The 17,663-nt window shown below is 46.3% G+C and overlaps 1 protein-coding gene across 3 annotated transcripts in view; it reads right to left on the bottom strand.

The window, feature by feature from the left end:
• ints3 (integrator complex subunit 3) overlaps nucleotides 1-17,663 on the bottom strand; it is a 156,819-nt gene that overhangs the window by 90,066 nt on the left and 49,090 nt on the right. For all 3 annotated transcript variants that reach the window (XM_072282269.1, XM_072282279.1, XM_072282288.1), the window contains exons 7-10: nucleotides 14,425-14,569; nucleotides 13,998-14,127; nucleotides 10,895-10,992; nucleotides 9,130-9,321 (exon numbers count right to left, since the gene is read on the bottom strand). In XM_072282269.1, the coding sequence (XP_072138370.1) occupies nucleotides 9,130-9,321; nucleotides 10,895-10,992; nucleotides 13,998-14,127; nucleotides 14,425-14,569 (565 nt within the window). The remainder of the gene's footprint in view (nucleotides 1-9,129; nucleotides 9,322-10,894; nucleotides 10,993-13,997; nucleotides 14,128-14,424; nucleotides 14,570-17,663) is intronic.

The raw sequence follows: 17,663 nt of genomic DNA, 5'->3' as shown, positions 1-17,663 counted from the left end.
ATGTTAGATGCTGCTTCCTTGAGATACGGTGAGAAACCTCACCTTGTACATTGCAACCTGGTGCCAGATTACGGCCTGGCCAAGCCCAGCAGAATTTCCCTTCTCAATTGAGGGTTCACACCCCATTTGACGATATAATGTCACACAAGGCTTTAGGAATACCACTGGCAGCGGCCCAGCCAGCCATTCACAGGTCTAGATAAGGGTCAGTCGAGGACTCTGCCTAAGCTGACTGCCTGCCTCTCACCCCGGGTTACATCTGCGCCCAGGTGTCCCTGAAGAAGGAGCACATAGCGTCCATGGGTATAATGGAGGATCTCCAGAAACAATGGGCCTTTCATGGGCTTGAGTGCACTGTGGATAACGACAACCATGTTTTAATTTGAAATTGTAAATAGTGTCTTTTTTATGAAGCTCTGTATTGCTATGACACATGCATATCAGTGATAATAAACTAATATATACGACTGTAGCTTAGCAGTTAGTGCAATGCTATTACAGCGCAGGACATAAGAGTCAGAGTTCAATTCTGATGTCATCAGTAAGGAGACTATATGTCTTCCCCTTGGAATACGTGGGTTTTCTCGGGGTGCTCCAGTTTCCTCCCACAGTCCAAAGATATGATAAAACTAGGATTAAATCAGGAGTTGCTGGGCAGTCATGCTCAGAGGGCCTGAAGGGCTTATTCCACACTGTAATCACCAAACAAAATAAATAAATAGGATATGCCTGATTTTGGACTCTGCTGCCTTTGATGCCAAGCTCCAGTCCTGGCTGGTCTCTGGGTGAGAAAGGAGGCTCTCAGATTGTTGATGGGGTTACTCATGACCACCTCCTTTCACCTCAGAGATTTGGCTGGTGAGGATGCAGGATTGGTTCAGGCCAATGTGTGAGCATAAAGCATTGAAAAACATGGTAATACAGTACAGCAATCAGCCTAATGTTTTACTGTGCCAACTGCAAGGTTGGGGTTCAATTTCCTGCTGCTGTCTCTATGTACATACTCCCTGTGGCCCCCTGGGATTCCTCCGGATGCTCCGGTTTCCTCCCATAGTCCGAAGATGGACAGGTGAGTTGTGGGCTTGCCATGTTGGCACAGAAGCGTGGTGACTCCAGCATGTCCTCATACTGCGTTGGTCATTGAAACACTGTGTTCACAATGTGTCATTTGCATCTGTGTACATATGACAAACAACGTTATGTTCTTATGTTCTAATTTTTAGCTCATCAAGGCACCAAAATACTCTTGCCCACTCAAACATCTCCCCACAGGCACTGCATATTTATTAACTTCAACTCAAATAATTATTGATTCTCTACCAACACTGAAAGAAAAGTTAATCAGTAAGATGAATTATAAACAATGACCACAGATTGGAAGCTGTCCAAGTCCTGTACGTTCCTGGTCTGATCAATTTATAGAAACATAGAAAATAGGTGCAGGAGTAGGCCATTCGGCCCTTCGAGCCTGCACCGCCATTTATTATGATCATGGCTGATCATCCAACTCAGAACACCGCCCCAGCCTTCCCTCCATACCCCCTGACCCCCGTAGCCACAAGGGCCATATCTAACTCCCTCTTAAATATAGCCAATGAACTGGCCTCAACTGTTTCCTGTGGCAGAGAATTCCACAGATTCACCACTCTCTGTGTGAAGAAGTTTTTCCTAATCTCAGTCCTAAAAGGCTTCCCCTCTATCCTCAAACTGTGACCCCTCGTTCTGGACTTCCCCAACATCGGGAACAATCTTCCTGCATCTAGCCTGTCCAATCCCTTTAGGATCTTATACGTTTCAATCAGATCCCCCCTCAATCTTCTAAATTCCAACGACTACAAGCCCAGTTCATCCATTCTTTCTTCATATGAAAGTCCTGCCATCCCAGGAATCAATCTGGTGAACCTTCTCCGTACTCCCTCTATGGCAAGGATGTCTTTCCTCAGATTAGGGGACCAAAACTGCACACAATACTCCAGGCGCAGTCTCACCAAGGCCTTGTACAACTGCAGTAGTACCTCCCTGCTCCTGTACTCAAATCCTCTCGCTATAAATGCCAGCATACTATTCGCCTTTTTCACCGCCTGCTGTACCTGCATGCCCACTTTCAATGACTGGTGTATAATGACACCCAGGTCACGTTGCACCTCCCCTTTTCCTAATCGGCCACCATTCAGATAATAATCTGTTTTCCTATTTTTTGCCACCAAAGTGGATAACTTCACATTTATCCACATTAAATTGCATCTGCCATGAATTTGCCCACTCACCCAACCTATCCAAGTCACCCTGCATCCTCTTAGCATCCTCCTCACAGCTAACACTGCCACCCAGCTTCGTGTCATCCGCAAACTTGGAGATGTTGCATTTAATTCCCTCATCCAAGTCATTAATATATATTGTAAACAACTGGGGTCCCAGCACTGAGCCTTGCGGTACCCCACTAGTCACCGCCTGCCATTCTGAAAAGGTCCCGTTTATCACTCTTTGCTTCCTGTCTGCTAACCAACTCTCCACCCACACCAATACCTTACCCCCAATACCGTGTGCTTTAAGTTTGCACACTAATTTCCTGTGTGGGACCTTGTCAAAAGCCTTCTGAAAATCCAAATATACCACATCCACTGGTTCTCTCCTATCCACTCTACTAGTTACATCCTCAAAAAATTCTATGAGATTTGTCAGACATGATTTTCCTTTCACAAATCCATGCTGACTTTGTCCGATCATTTCACCACTTTCCAAATGTGCTGTTATCACATCCTTGATAACTGACTCCAGCAGTTTCCCCACCACCGACGTTAGGCTAACCGGTCTATAATTCCCCGGTTTCTCTCTCCCTCCTTTTTTAAAAAGTGGAGTTACATTAGCCACCCTCCAATCCTCAGGAACTAGTCCAGAATCTAACGAGTTTTGAAAAATTATCACGAATGCATCCACTATTTCTTGGGCTACTTCCTTAAGCACCCTGGGATGCAGACCATCTGGCCCTGGGGATTTATCTGCCTTCAATCCCTTCAATTTACCTAACACCACTTCCCTACTAACATGTATTTCGCTCAGTTCCTCCATCTCACTGGACCCTCTGTCCCCTACTATTTCTGGAAGATTATTTATGTCCTCCTTAGTGAAGACAGAACCAAAGTAATTATTCAATTGGTCTGCCATGTCCTTGCTCCCCATAATCAACTCACCTGTTTCTGCCTGCAGGGGACCTACATTTGTCTTTACCAGTCTTTTCCTTTTTACATATCTATAAAAGCTTTTACAGTCCGTTTTTATGTTGCCTGCCAGTTTTCTCTCATAATCTTTTTTCCCCTTCCTAATTAAGCCCTTTGTCCTCCTCTGCTGAACTCTGAATTTCTCCCAGTCCTCAGGTGAGCCACTTTCTCTGGCTAATTTGTATGCTGCTTCTTTGGAATTGATACTATCCCTAATTTCTCTTGTCAGCCACGGGTGCACTACCTTCCTTGATTTATTCTTTTGCCAAACAGGGATGAACATTTGTTGCAGTTCATCCATGCAACCTTTAAATGCTTGCCATTGCATATCCACCGTCAATCCTTTAAGTGTCATTTGCCAATCTATCTTAGCTAATTCACGTCTCATACCTTCAAAGTTACCCCTCTTTAAGTTCAGAACCTTTGTTTCTGAATTAACTATGTCACTCTCCATCTTAATGAAGAATTCCACCATATTATGGTCACTCTTACCCAAGGGGCCTCTCACGACAAGATTGCTAATTAACCCTTCCTCATTGCTCAAAACCCAGTCCAGAATAGCCTGCTCTCTAGTCGGTTCCTCGACATGTTGGTTCAAAAAACCATCCCGCATACATTCCAAGAAATCCTCTTCCTCAGCACCTTTACCAATTTGGTTCACCCAATCTACATGTAGATTGAAGTCATCCATTATAACTGCTGTTCCTTTATTGCACACATTTCTAATTTCCTGTTTAATACCATCTCTGACCTCACTACTACTGTTAGGTGGCCTGTACACAACTCCCACCAGCGTCTTCTGCCCCTTAGTGTTACGCAGCTCTACCCATATCAATTCCACATCTTCCCGGCTTATGTCCTTCCTTTCTATTGCGTTAATCTCTTCTTTAACCAGCAACACCACCCCACCTCCTCTTCCTTCATGTCTATCCCTCCTGAATATTGAATATCCCTGAACGTTGAGCTCCCATCCCTGGTCACCCTGGAGCCATGTCTCTGTGATCCCAACTATATCATAATCATTAATAACAATCTGCACTTTCAATTCATCCACCTTATTACAAATGCTCCTTGCATTGACACACAAAGCCTTCAGGCGCTCTTTTACAACTCTCTTAGCCCTTATACAATTATGCTGAAAAGTGGCCCTTTTTAATGCTTCAAGTATAATATAATTCTTCAAGTTATACTGTACAGAGGCCTGCTTGTAAAATTCTTGAAAGGCTGCAGACACAACTCTTGGAGCAGGATTTGGTGCGGACTGTGACGCTGCCTGCAACAGAGAGGCATCAGTGCACAGAGGTGTGCAGCCTGACAGCGAGTGATAGACTTAGTCACTTTTCTGTGATCACAAGACCCTGTTGGAATGCTGAAAGTCCAGTTCATTGGTTCAAGACCCTGTTGGACATTGGTGGTGTGGAATGCTGAAGATCCAGTTCACTGGTTCAAGACCCTGTTGGACATTGGTGGTGTGGAATGCTGAAGATCCAGTTCATTGGTTCAGGACCCTGTTGGACATTGGTGGTGTGGAATGCTGAAAGTCCAATTCATTGGTTCAGGACCCTGTTGGACATTGGTGGTGTGGAATGCTGAAGATCCAGTTCATTGGTTCAGGACCCTGTTGGACATTGGTGGTGTGGAATGCTGAAGATCCAGTTCATTGGTTCAAGACCCTGTTGGACATTGGTGGTGTGGAATGTTGAAGATCCAGTTCATTGGTTTATTGGCAGACGGTGGAGGATCTGCGTGGCCTCGGTCATAGCGAGGACTAGGCTTCAAGTCACCGTGGCCTTGGATCACGTGCTTGAAGCTACCGGGGGGAGGTGTCAAAGTGGGCGCTCCACTGGAGTGTTGTAGGCAGCGGTGACGTGCCCGCCATGCTGTAATCAGAGCTGCCCCCAAGTGTTCGCTCAGCAGACCAGCTGTATCGTGGTCGGCTGCAGGTTTCTGCAACATTCATGGACGAAGGATCTTGGACTATATTTTTGGTGTGACTGTGTTTTACTGATGTCGTATCTGTGCCTACTGTCTTATATGTGGTATATGTGCCTTGTGCTGTATGACTGTGGGTACTGTGTTTTGCACCTTGACCCCAGGGCAATGCTGTTTTGTCTGGCCGTATTCATGTATGGGTGAGTGACTTGAACTTAACAACTCATCTTCTGGGTTGGTTCTTCAGCACATCTTATTCATTTGTACCCAGCAAACCCTTTATATACTGCTTGATCCTTAGCTTGCCATGTCTTGGTGAATTACGTGTTTATCCATATGGTTTTCAAGATGTTTTGAGAGACTGATCTCTACCATTTTCCTAATCCTCATATCTAAACTTTCCACAGTTCTTTAATATCCGATAGTTCTTTGGGAACACACAGTACAGTGCAGGAACAGGCACTTTGGCCCATGATGTCGTTGCTAACAATGACACCAAACTAATCCCATCAACCTGCACATAATCCACATCTCTCCATTCCCTTCATATTCTCGTGCCACTCTAAATGCCTTTTTAAGTGCCACTATCATATCTGCCTCTTCCACCACCCCTGGTAACATGTCCCAGAAACCCTCCACTGAGTAAAATAAAACTTGTGCCTCACATCTCCCTTGAACTTACCTCTCTCACTTTAAATGCATGCCCTCTAGTATTAGACATGTCTACCTGGGGAGAAAGATACCAACCGTCTACTCCAGCTATCAAATCTCTCTAGAAAAAAACAACACAAGTTTGTTCAAACTTTCTTAACTTGCCCCAAAACATCTCTTTTAAACCTGCCTCCCTCACCTTAAATGCATGCCCTCTGTTTTAAATGTGTCTACCCTGGAAAAACAAAGATCAAGTCTCTCCTCAGCTTAGAATGTTCCAGAGAAAACAACACAAGTTCATCTAAGCTTTTTAACTTGCCCCACACATTTCCCTTGAAACTTTGTCCCCTCTTTTTAAAGCTAGGTCCTCTGGTACTTGTCATTTGAGTATCTGAGAAAGATACTACCTGTTCATCTCTGCTTCTCATAGCTTTATAAACTTCTATCAGGTCACCCCTCAGCCTCCAATGCTCCAGAGAAAATAAACCCTCCAATCTCTCCTTTACAGAGGCAAATCCCACCAAGTCTCCCCAGATTCCACCCTTCACCTACACAGTAGAGGCAATTTGCAGTGGCCAATTACCTATGTGCCTTTGGGATGTGGGAGGAAACGAGAGCACCTGGGGGAAGCCTCTGTGGTCACAGGGAGAACATGCAAACTCCACACACAAAGGCAGTGGCAGAGGTGAGGACTGAACCCTGAGATCTCTGGCCTCGTGACGTAGCATCTCCACCAGCTGAACTAACCAAAAGTAGGTAAGATGGCCATTGATATGAGGCGGTTTAGAGTCAGAGTCATAGAATAATACAGCATGGAAACAGGCCCTTCAGCCCTACTGGTCCATGCAGACCACAGCATCTCCCTACTAGTTTCAGTTGCCCATGCTCAGCCAATAACTGTCCATACTCCTCCTCTCCATTTACCCATCCAATGCCTCTTAAATGTTTCAATTGTACCTGCCTCGATCACTTTTTCTGGCATCTCATTCCAGGTACTCACTTCCTCTGTGTGAAGAAGTTACCTCTCAAGTCTTTTAAATCTCTCCCTTCTTGCCTTGTATCTGTATCATCTAGTTTTGGACTCCTCAACCCTGGGGAAAAGACTATGACTGTGCTACCCCTCATGATTTTAATGAACTTCTACAAGGTCATCAATGTTCCAAGGAATATAGACCCAACGTGGCCAATCTCTCCTTGTACCTCAGGCCCTCAAATCTAATCAGCACCCTCATGAATTCCTCCTACACCCTCTCCAGTCTTTCCTATAACAGAGTGATCAAAACTGTATATGGAACTCCAAGTGCAGTGTCACCAATGATTTATATAACTGAAAAATAATGTTTCAACTCCTAAACGTGATGCCTGCATGTTAAATGCCTTCTTAACCACCCTGTCTAACCTGTGTGGCTGCTTTCAGCAAACGGTGCATTTTTATCCCCAGGTCCTTCTTTCACAACACTCATCGGTGCCCTGCCATTCACAGTAAAGTCCTACCCTGATGTGAAAGTCCAAAATGCTTCACCTATTTACCAATCCTCAGCCAAGCTCCCTAAATGATCTCTCTGTAACTCATTGTAACCAGCATCAATGAGCCTTCTTATCTGATGGCACAAACGTTGATTTCTCCAGCTCCCAGTAATTTCTTCCGCCCCCTTTCTCTCTTTTTCCGTTTCCCATTCTGCTTCCCCTCTCACCCCTTCTCTTCTCCTCACCTGCCCATCACCTCCCTCTGGTGCCCCTCCTCCTTCCCTTCTCCCACGGTCCACTGTCCTCTCTTATTAGATTTGTTCCCCTTCAGCAGTTTACCTCTTCCACCTAAGACCTCTCGGTTTCTCACTTCATCCCCCTCCCCAGCCCAGCCACCTTCCTCCTCACCTGGCTTCACCTATCACCTGCCAGCCTGCACTCCTTCCCCTCCCACCAACTTCTTATTCTGGCTTCTGCCCCCTTTCTTTTCAGTTTGATGAAGGGTCTCACCCCCAAAACACTGAACATTTATTCCCCTCCACAGATGCTGTCTGAACTGCTGAGTTCCTCGAGCATTTTGAGTGTGCATTGCTTAAGATTTCCAACATCTGCAGAACCTCTTGTATCACTGTCAACAACAACCCCTAATTTAGAACCATCTCCAACCTTGCTCATCGTGTCATGTATGACGGAAGTAATAGCTAATACCAGAGGGATAACTTTAATATGATTGGAGGAAGGTTTAGGTGAGGGAAAGTCAGAGGTAGTCTCTATTTGTTTATTTTACACGGAGAATGCTGGGTGTGTGGAATGCACTGCCAGGAATGTTGGTAGAGGCAGATACACAAGGGACATCTAAGATATTCTTAGGTAGGTACCTGAATGAAAGAAAAGTGAAGGACTATGGGGGATAGACTGATCGCAGAGTAGATTAAAAGGCTGACAGAACATTATGGGCCGAAGGCATGTATAATAATAATGTAAATAATTTGGATATAATTATACATAGAACGATGAATAGAGAGGTTCTAATACTGACCCCTGGCTCACCCCACTTGTTACAGGTCACCGATCGGATAATCGGCCTTCAACCATCACTCACTGCATCCCATCATCAAGCCAATTCTGAATGTCATGTGACAAAGGACACCCATTATGTCAGGACGTCCCAGGTCAGTGGGTGCCAGGTCCAGAAGCCCGTGCCTGCTGGAGGAACAAGGGCTGTTAAGTCACCCAACCTGAGGGGACAAGCCTGCATACCCTATTCACCTCTCATAATTCTGTATACGCCTCATTCGCCTGTGCTCCAGGGAACAGTCTTTTTAACCTTTCACTGTAACTCAGGTCCTTGTAAGTTTTCTCTGCACTCTTCCAGGCTTATTGATATCTTTCCCGATAAGTCGGCATGCCCGACTTATGTTCAAGCCTGCAGTTCAGGACCCTGTCATTGGCAGTTCACAGGATCAATGCTGAAAAATCGAAGCCTGAAGCCTGCAGAAGTCTGGAAGTCAAAGCCCGATGGCCAAAGCCTGGAGACTGGAGGTTGGACTGTCCTTGTGTGTGGGTCTGGGTGGCTGGGAGGGAGGAAGGAGGCTCGTTTTACTGCTGTTACTTACTGTGTTCTGTTTAGTTTTTGTGTTCTGCCGAGAACTTTGGGCATGTTAACTTGGGGCAATAATGTGAAGCGACATCTGCAGGCTACCCCATCACATCCTTGGGTGTGTTGGCTGTTATCACAAATGACACGTTTCACTGCATGTTCCAATGCATATGTGATAAATAATTCTGAATCCACCTCGGTAGCTCCCCCCGGATAGCCGGATCAATGGGACTGCCTACTGCGGCTCCATCGAGTACTCACGGTGCACGTAGTGAGGAGCCAGCCGATGATGGCCCACCGGGGCAGGATGTCAGAGCTGAGCACCTCGTTGGAGGGATGGACCACCCCGCAGATGTACCGGATCAGGTCACAGCGCAGCGACTGGCTGTCGGGAGTGGAGAGGTACTGCCGCTGGAACCAGTCCTGGTATCGCTTCTGCTGTCCAAACCGAACCTGTGGCAAAAAACAACAGCACTGACATTTTAATACCAGAGCGAGGCAATAGATAATAGACTGTCAAAGACCTATACAGCCCACACTGAGCTCTTAGGGGCAGCACTGGTTAGTGTAAGCAAATAACACATTTCACTGCATGCTTTGATGTAAATGTGACAAATAAAGCTAATCTTTCTTTAATCCCCATCTTCCTATCGACACCACCTTCATTTGCCAAACTGATTTCCTATCTTTCTATGCGATGTCTAGGGACTGTATTGGGGAGCTCGTCCTGGTGAAAAGGGAACCAACAGTTTCTGATTCAGAAAGTTAAAACAGCCCTTCAGCCCAACTCTCCTTGGCACCTGGAAGAGTGCAGAGAAAATTTACAAGGATGTTGCCAGGACCTGAGGACATGAGTTAGAGTGAAAGGTTAAAAAGGATGCTCACAGGAGAATGAGGGGAGAGTTGATAGGCATATGCAAAATTATGAGGGGTGAATAGGATGAACGTATGCAGGCTTGTCCCCTCAGGTTGGGTGAGACTAGGACTGGAGGTCATAGGTTAAGGGTGAAAGTTAAATACTTAAGGCAAATCTGAGGGTGAACTTCTTCACTCAGAGACGAGGAAATCTGCAGATGCTGGAAATTCAAGCAACACACACAAAATGCTGATGGAACGCAGCAGGCCAGGCAGCATCTATAGGAAGAAGTACAGTCGACATTTCGGGCCGAGACTCTTCGTCAGAACTAACTAAGGTTTCAGGGAACAATTGTTACAAGGCTGTGACCCAAAAAACGACGTGGCACCTTGCAATGTCCTACAGGAATTCAGTGCAATAGTCCCTTGAGAGTACAGTTATGGCCAGGGTGCCCATTGCTGGGGGTGGGCGCTGCATTGAGGCCTGATGGCAGGCGACGAGCCTGCGGCCCGCTCCATTACTCTGCGTCAATTAGAGCATCAAGCAAGATTAAAATCATCAAAGACGAGCCGAAAACGAAGAGGTGTTCAATGGTGTCTGCCTGCATTTGATCGGACCCCCTCTCTTCCCGCTACTACCGTCAGGCGGAGGAGCAGGACTCTTGGGTCCCACGCCGCCAGGTTCAGAAGCAGTTGTTACCCTGCAGCCATCGAGCTCCTGGACGGACTGCACTCAACTCAACGCTGAATGGGCTCTGCAGCCTGCGGACTCACTTTCGGGGACTCTGAGTTCATGTTCCATGTGTTTTTGTTTACTTTTTTTTATTGTACTATTTGCGCGACTTGATTAAGGACGAAGGACGAACTGGTGTTCAGCTCACTACTCCTTGTCAGGTTTACTCACTTTCGCGCAAAACTGACTCTGCAGCTGTGGCCTGCAACCATCAGCACTGAACTGGCTCCGTGGCCGTGGAGTCACTTTTACTTTTTCATCGTTTGTTCGACTTGTTCTTTTTTTAAACGCACATTGTGTTTTTGATGGTCTTTGTTGCATGGGTTTTTTTTAAAATGGGTTCTATCGTGTTTCTTTGTTTTGTGGCTGCCTGCAAGAAGATGAATCTCAAGGTTGTATCCAGTATACATACTTTGAACTTTGAAGACTCCAACATACCCTGGAGGTCATGAACAGCAATTTGGTTTCCATGTCGGGTGTTAAGCGGCATGCCAAGAACTTCCGGGATGTCCGGGTCTGTAAAAGCTGCAGAATACCTGAGGAGGGAAAATAAAAAGGCAGGAGATATTACTCAAAAGCTGTGGATTTCAACTCATTGAAGCCCACCACAGCTCCTGGACGTCCAGTGTAACACGAGGATGCAGCAGTGTAGTGGTTAAGTTGCTGGGTGAATAATCTCGAGGATGTGAATTCGAGTTTCATCAAAGCAGCTGAAGAACTAGAACTGAATGTGGGCTTCAAAGACCCGGTAATAGAACTACAGTCACAGTTATACAAGACTGTAAGCTTGGTGATTGTTACTTTACAAAGTAGCATCTCACTCAGGTGATAGCAATACACACACACACACACACACACACACACACACACACACACACACACACAAAACGCTGGAGGAACTCAGCAGGACAGGAGGTAACAATGGAGGGGGGAATAAACAGTTGACATTTTGGGCCAAGACCCTTCATCAGTGCAGGAAGGAAGGGGGGCAGAAGTCAGGAGGTGGTGGGGAGGAGGGGAAGGAGTACAAGCTGGCCGGTGACAGATGAGACCAAGTGAGGGGGAAAGTAGGTGAGTGGGGGAGGGAAGATGAAGTGAGAAGCTGGAAAGTAATAGGTGGATGAGGTAGAGGCTGAAGGAGGAGGAAGCTGATAGGAGAAGACAGTATACTATGGAAGAAAGGGAAAGAAGAGGGGAACCAGATAGGCAGGTGGGGAGAAAAGAAGGGGAAATAGGGAGCCAGAATGAGAAATAGAAAAATATAGAGGAAGGGGGTGAGGAATTACCAGCAGATGGAGAAATGGCTGTTCATTACATCAAGTTGGAGGCTACCCATACAGAATATGGTGTTGCTCCTCCAACCTCATAGTTTCAGTAGAGGAGGCCGTGGACCGACATGTCAGAATAGAAATGGGAAGTTGAACTGGCCACAAGAGATCCTGCCTTTTGTGACAGACAGAGCAAAGGTGCTTGATGAAGCAGACCCCTAATCCTGTCTTTACACAACTCCAATTCAAAGTCAAATTGTTCAGAAAGATGTTTAGTCTTAAACAACAGAGAAACCTGCAATAAAATGCAGCAATAGCCACATCCCAACAGGAATTTCTAAGAAAGCAAATTGCCAGTTCTGAGAGATTACTGAGCAGACGCAGCCCAACGTCAGGGCTCTGAGCAGAAAAGAAGAACAGAGGACATGAACCCACAATCCAGAGAGTCTCTAGGTGAAGTGCACTCAAGGAACGGCGCATAGCAAGGTCTCCTGCCTTTCTTGTACAAGAACTATTCCCACCAGGACTGTACCCCAGTGCTTATGCAGTGACACGCATTCCCCCCGCCCCCCACCACCTTCACCAATGCATTATCCTGATACCAGGTCCACTGATATAGAATTATAGACCTGCTTCAACCAGTACTGCACCCCCTATACAGTGATAGACCCATCCAGACCAGTACTGTGTGTCTGCTATACCCATCCTGATAAGCAGTGCAACATGCAGCACACACAAAATGCTGGAAGAACTCAGCAGGTCAGGCAGCATCTATGGAAGGGAAAGAGCGGTCAACCCTTTGAGCCGAGACCCTTCTGCAGGAGTGGAGATGAAAGGGCCAGAACAAGGTCATGAGGGGGGAGGGGAAGGAGTGCAAGCTGGCAGTTGAGGGGGAAGGTGGGTGAGTGGGGGAAGGGAGATTAGGTAAGAAGCTGGGAGTACTGTATCCCAGTTTTATACAGGAACAGACCTGTCCCCACCAGCACCAACACTACAGCAACAGACCCAACCTCACTAGTACTGTACCCCGACGTTAAACAGTGAAAGACCTGTCCCCATTGGTACTGTTTTCCAGTGCTATACAGTAACAGGTCAGTTCCCACCAGTACAGTAACTCTGTGTTATAGTGATAAACCCATCCCCACTGGTTCTGTACCCCATTGTATACAGTGACAGACCTGTCCCCACTGGTACTGTACCCTGGTGTTATACAGTGACATACCTGTCTCCACCAGTACCATACTGGGTGTTATACAGTGACGGACCTGTCCCCGCCACTACTATACCCATCTTTTCCCAATGACAGACTCAACCCATTCTCACTGGTACTGCACCTCAGTGTTACACAGTGACAGACCCAACCCATCCCCACCAGCATTCTACCTCAGTGTTATACAGCGACAGACCCGTCCCCACCAGTACTGTACCCCAGTGTTATACAGTGACAGACCCGTCCCCACCAATACTGTACCCCAGTGTTATACAGTGACAGACCCGTCCCCACCAGTACTGTACCCTGGTGTTATACAGTGACAGACCTGTCCCCACTGGTACTGTACCCAGTGTTACACAGTGACAGACCCAACCCATCCCCACCAGCATTCTACCTCAGTGTTATACAGTGACAGACCTGTCCCCGCCAGTACTATACCCATCTTTTCCCAATGACAGACTCAACCCATTCTCACTGGTACTGCGCCTCAGTGTTATACAGTAACATACCCAGTGTTACACAGTGACAGACCCAACCCATCCCCACCAGCATTCTACCTCAGTGTTATACAGCGACAGACCCGTCCCCACCAGTACTGTACCCCAGTGTTATACAGTGACAGACCCGTCCCCACCAATACTGTACCCCAGTGTTATACAGTGACAGACCCGTCCCCACCAGTACTGTACCCTGGTGTTATACAGTGACAGACCTGTCCCCACTGGTACTGTACCCAGTGTTACACAGTGACAGACCCAACCCATCCCCACCAGCATTCTACCTCAGTGTTATACAGTGACAGACCCGTTCCCACCGGTACTGTACCTCGGTGTTATACAGCGACAGACCACTCCCACCACTAACCAAGAGTCAAACATGGAACAGTGCCTGCGGTTTTTTGGCATTATTCTCTTTAACTCACTGTAATCCCACGTACGATCCGCACCCATGTATCAATTCCTACTTAACGATATTTAACCTTCTTGGCACTTTATAGCTCATAGAAACAATCCCCTTCCCACTGACTGCGCCACGTTAACAGACTTACAACAGTCCCTACCTGTGAACTGGGGGTTGAGGGACTGCGGATTGTGCAGAATGTCCCTCCATAACTTCTCAAACTCGGGGATCCTGGCAACGTTCTGAAGTAGGCGGACCAGATCCCGGCCAATCATTGTGCAGTCCATAAACTGGAGGAAAGAAAACACATTGTCAGTCACAAACAGGAGGGCTGGCTCTCTCGTGGGCCACAGACCAGTGAGCACACTTGATAATGGGTACTGGACAGTAGTTTGGGTGTGGGAGTCATTGCCTGTCCCAGGTGCGAGTGTTTTTCAGTGGATCTTGAGACCGTTTATTGTGCATCAAGTGTACTCATTGGTCTATAATCCAGTAAAGCTACAGGAAATGGGTGGAGTGATGGTGCTGGACATCATCCACCAGTGTAAGTGCTGCAGGAGACCCCGCCGGCCATTTCCAGCACTCACCTTCTCCCGTAGCAGTGTCATGCAGAAGTCCACCTCCTTCTGCCGTAGGGACAGGAGCGGCTGGGTGCCATGGTGGTCCACGATCAGGCGCAGATACGTGTAGATGATCATGGCGATCAACATGTTGCTCTTCATCACCCACTCCCTGGGGGAAAGGCAGAGTGGACACTGAGCACATGCCGTAGCTGGTCTGCGCCTGCCCACTCATTCTGTGCCCACTTATCTGAACCTATCTCATTATTCTTCTCTATCCCTCTATCTCCTTCCCCTCTCCCCACTCCGATTCCCTCCTGTGTTTATCTAGCTTCTTAAATTCATCTCCAGTATTCAATCACAGAATTGCACAGAAAGGGAACTAACCAGTCGGCCCAACTCGTCCATTCCAACCAAATAAACTACCTGAGCTTATCCTGTCCGCCCACCTCTCTAAACAACTCCCATCCAAATGCCTTCCCTAAAGAGACAAGTTTCACATTCGCACCGCATCCTGACTCCTTGTTGGTTATCTGCAAGTATCAAGGACCTGTCGTCTTGATCTTCCCCAAAAATGCCAACCCCCGTGGATTCTTAGGACCTACCTCATTATCATCTTGCACTTTATCATTTACCTGCACTGCACCTTTTCTGTAACTGGTACACTTTATTCTGCATTGTTATTGGTTTATCTTATTCTAGCTCAATGCATTATGTAACGATTTGATCTGTATGAATAGTATGTAAGACAAGCCTTTCACTGTACATGTGACAGTAATAAACCTTATTCAAGTTACACAGCACAACCTAGATGCCCATCTAAGCTGGTCTAACTTGCCCATGTTTAGCTCACATTCCTCTAAACTTTTCTGTTCGATGAACTTGGCTAAGTGCCACCTAAATGTTGCAGTTGTTCCCAGCTCTGCCTCGGGTAGATTATTCTACATGCACACCACTGTCTGGGTGGAAAAACTTGCCCCATTAAATATCTTCCCTCCTCACCTTAAAACCTCTTCCCTCTAGTTTTAGATTCACTGCCCAAGTGATTTAATAAACCTCTACGAGGTCACCCCTCAGCTTCCTCCACCCAACTTGGGACAAACTTTCAAGATTTTAAAAACCACTAGTAGGTCTTCTCAAAAGAAACTAATAGCCCACATTGCTTATGTCTGTCTAGACACTCCAAGATGCTCCAGAGCAATGAAATACTTCTTTTCTTGAGTCATAGAGCACAGAAACAGATTCAGATTTGCCACATGCATGTCAAAACACTCAGTGAAATGTTGTGTTTGAGTTACCAACCAACACAACCTGTGGATGTGCAAGTGTTGCCACACATTCCAACACACACAAATCCTTCCACCCACCACGCCTATGCCAAATGCAAATGCCCATTGAACCAATTAGATTTACCAGCGCTTGATCTATACCGTACTATGCCTTGGTGATTTGAACATTTGTCTAGCTGTTTCTTAAATATGACGAGAGTCTCTGGCTCTACCACCCCCTAGAATTCAAACACACGATGGGTGAAAATATTCATCTTCAAATCTCCCTCTACATCTCTTGGTTTTTACCTTAAACCTATGCCTACTAGTTGCGGAATCTCAACCACAGGGTAAGCTCTTTGCTCTCCACTCTACCTAAGCCTCTCTTTTTAAATCAAAAGTGGTAGATACTGAAAATCTGAAATTTGAAAAAACAAATCAGGCAATACTGGAAAGCCTCAGCAGATCATGCAACATCTGTAGAAAAAGAAACAGAGTTAACTTTTCAAGTTCAAGAGGGTTTTGTCAAAAATATTTCTTTCTACAAATGTGGCCTAATCCTCTGATTTATGCTGCATTTTCTGCTGTCATTTGCATATTTAAATGATGTTGCTATAGTAACGTGGGACACAGCAGCTATTTTGCACAAACCACAGCTCCAACCAGCAGCGTGCAGTAACAATTAGGCTTTGCAGAATGTGGACCGAAAGATAAATATTAACCCAGGGTGAGCTCCTCTACACCTCTCACAGAATCGGCTGCACAGGACAGACACAGAGATAAGGGGTCTGACTTAATGAGTGAGAGTGAAGCTCTTCCTCAACCCACACTGGGACTCTGCTCAAGTCTCTGGATTTATGGTGATCATAAGACACAGAAGTAGAAATAAGACCATTTAGCCCATCAAGTCTGCTTCACCATTCCATCATGGTTGATTTATTATCCCTGTCAACACTACTCTACGCCGGCTGGTGGCATAGTGGCACCAGCACCGGACTTTGGAGTGAAGGCTCCCGAGTTCGAATCCAGCCGGCTCCCTTGCACGTTTTCCATCCGTGCTGGGTTGAGTGTCGAGCTAGCAACTTGGCCTCGTAAAAATAAGAAAGCCTGCTAAAACAAACGCTGTCATGACGGCGTCCCGATGACTCCACTCGGAGTTAAGGGCTTTCTTCTTCAACATCATTCTCCTGCCTTCTCCCTGTAACCTTTGACTACCTCACTAATCAAGAACCTCATCAACCTCTGCTTTAAATGTACCTAATGACTTGGCCTCCATTGTTGCCTCTGGCAGTGAATTCCACAGATTCACCACCCTCTGGCTAAAGAGATTTCTCATCTCTGTTATAAAGTACTGACCTGGGTATTGTGAGGCTGAAAAATACAAGGTCCTAGACTCCTCCACTATAGGAAACATCCTGTCCACGTCCTCTGTATCGAGGCCTTCCAAAAGCCAGGAAACTGTGACGCATCCTTCACTCCCAGAACTTCAAACCTGATCAGAAATGTTTTCTGACAGTGCATAGAATAATACACAATATCAGTGTTGAACATGATGCCAAATTGAACTAAATATTCACTGCCTGCATATGATCCATCTTTGTTATTTCCTTGAATATTCACGTCCCTGTCTAAATGCTTCTTAAATGCCTCTATCATATCTGTCTCTACCACCAGCCCTGGGAACCCACAACAAAAACTTGCCTTCCACACCTCCAATAAACTTGCATGCAAAGTAAATGCATGTCCTCTTGTACTTGACATTTCCACCCTGGGAAAAAGACTGCCCGTCTACCCAAAACGTGCCTCTCATAGGTACAGTAGACACCTCTGCTCCATCTACAAAAAGGGAAATTTCCCGGAGGCCAATCATTTAAACTCCTATCATCATTCCCGTACTGACATGTCAGACCATGGCCACGATGACACTACTTGCAGGGTGAAGGAACAGCACCTCACATTCCAACTAGGTAGGCTCCAACCTGATGGCATGAACATCGA

This window comes from Mobula birostris, chromosome 2 (genome assembly GCF_030028105.1).
Source record: "Mobula birostris isolate sMobBir1 chromosome 2, sMobBir1.hap1, whole genome shotgun sequence".
NCBI classification, from domain to species: Eukaryota; Metazoa; Chordata; class Chondrichthyes; order Myliobatiformes; family Myliobatidae; genus Mobula; species Mobula birostris.
This window is presented reverse-complemented; position numbering and strand designations above follow the sequence as displayed.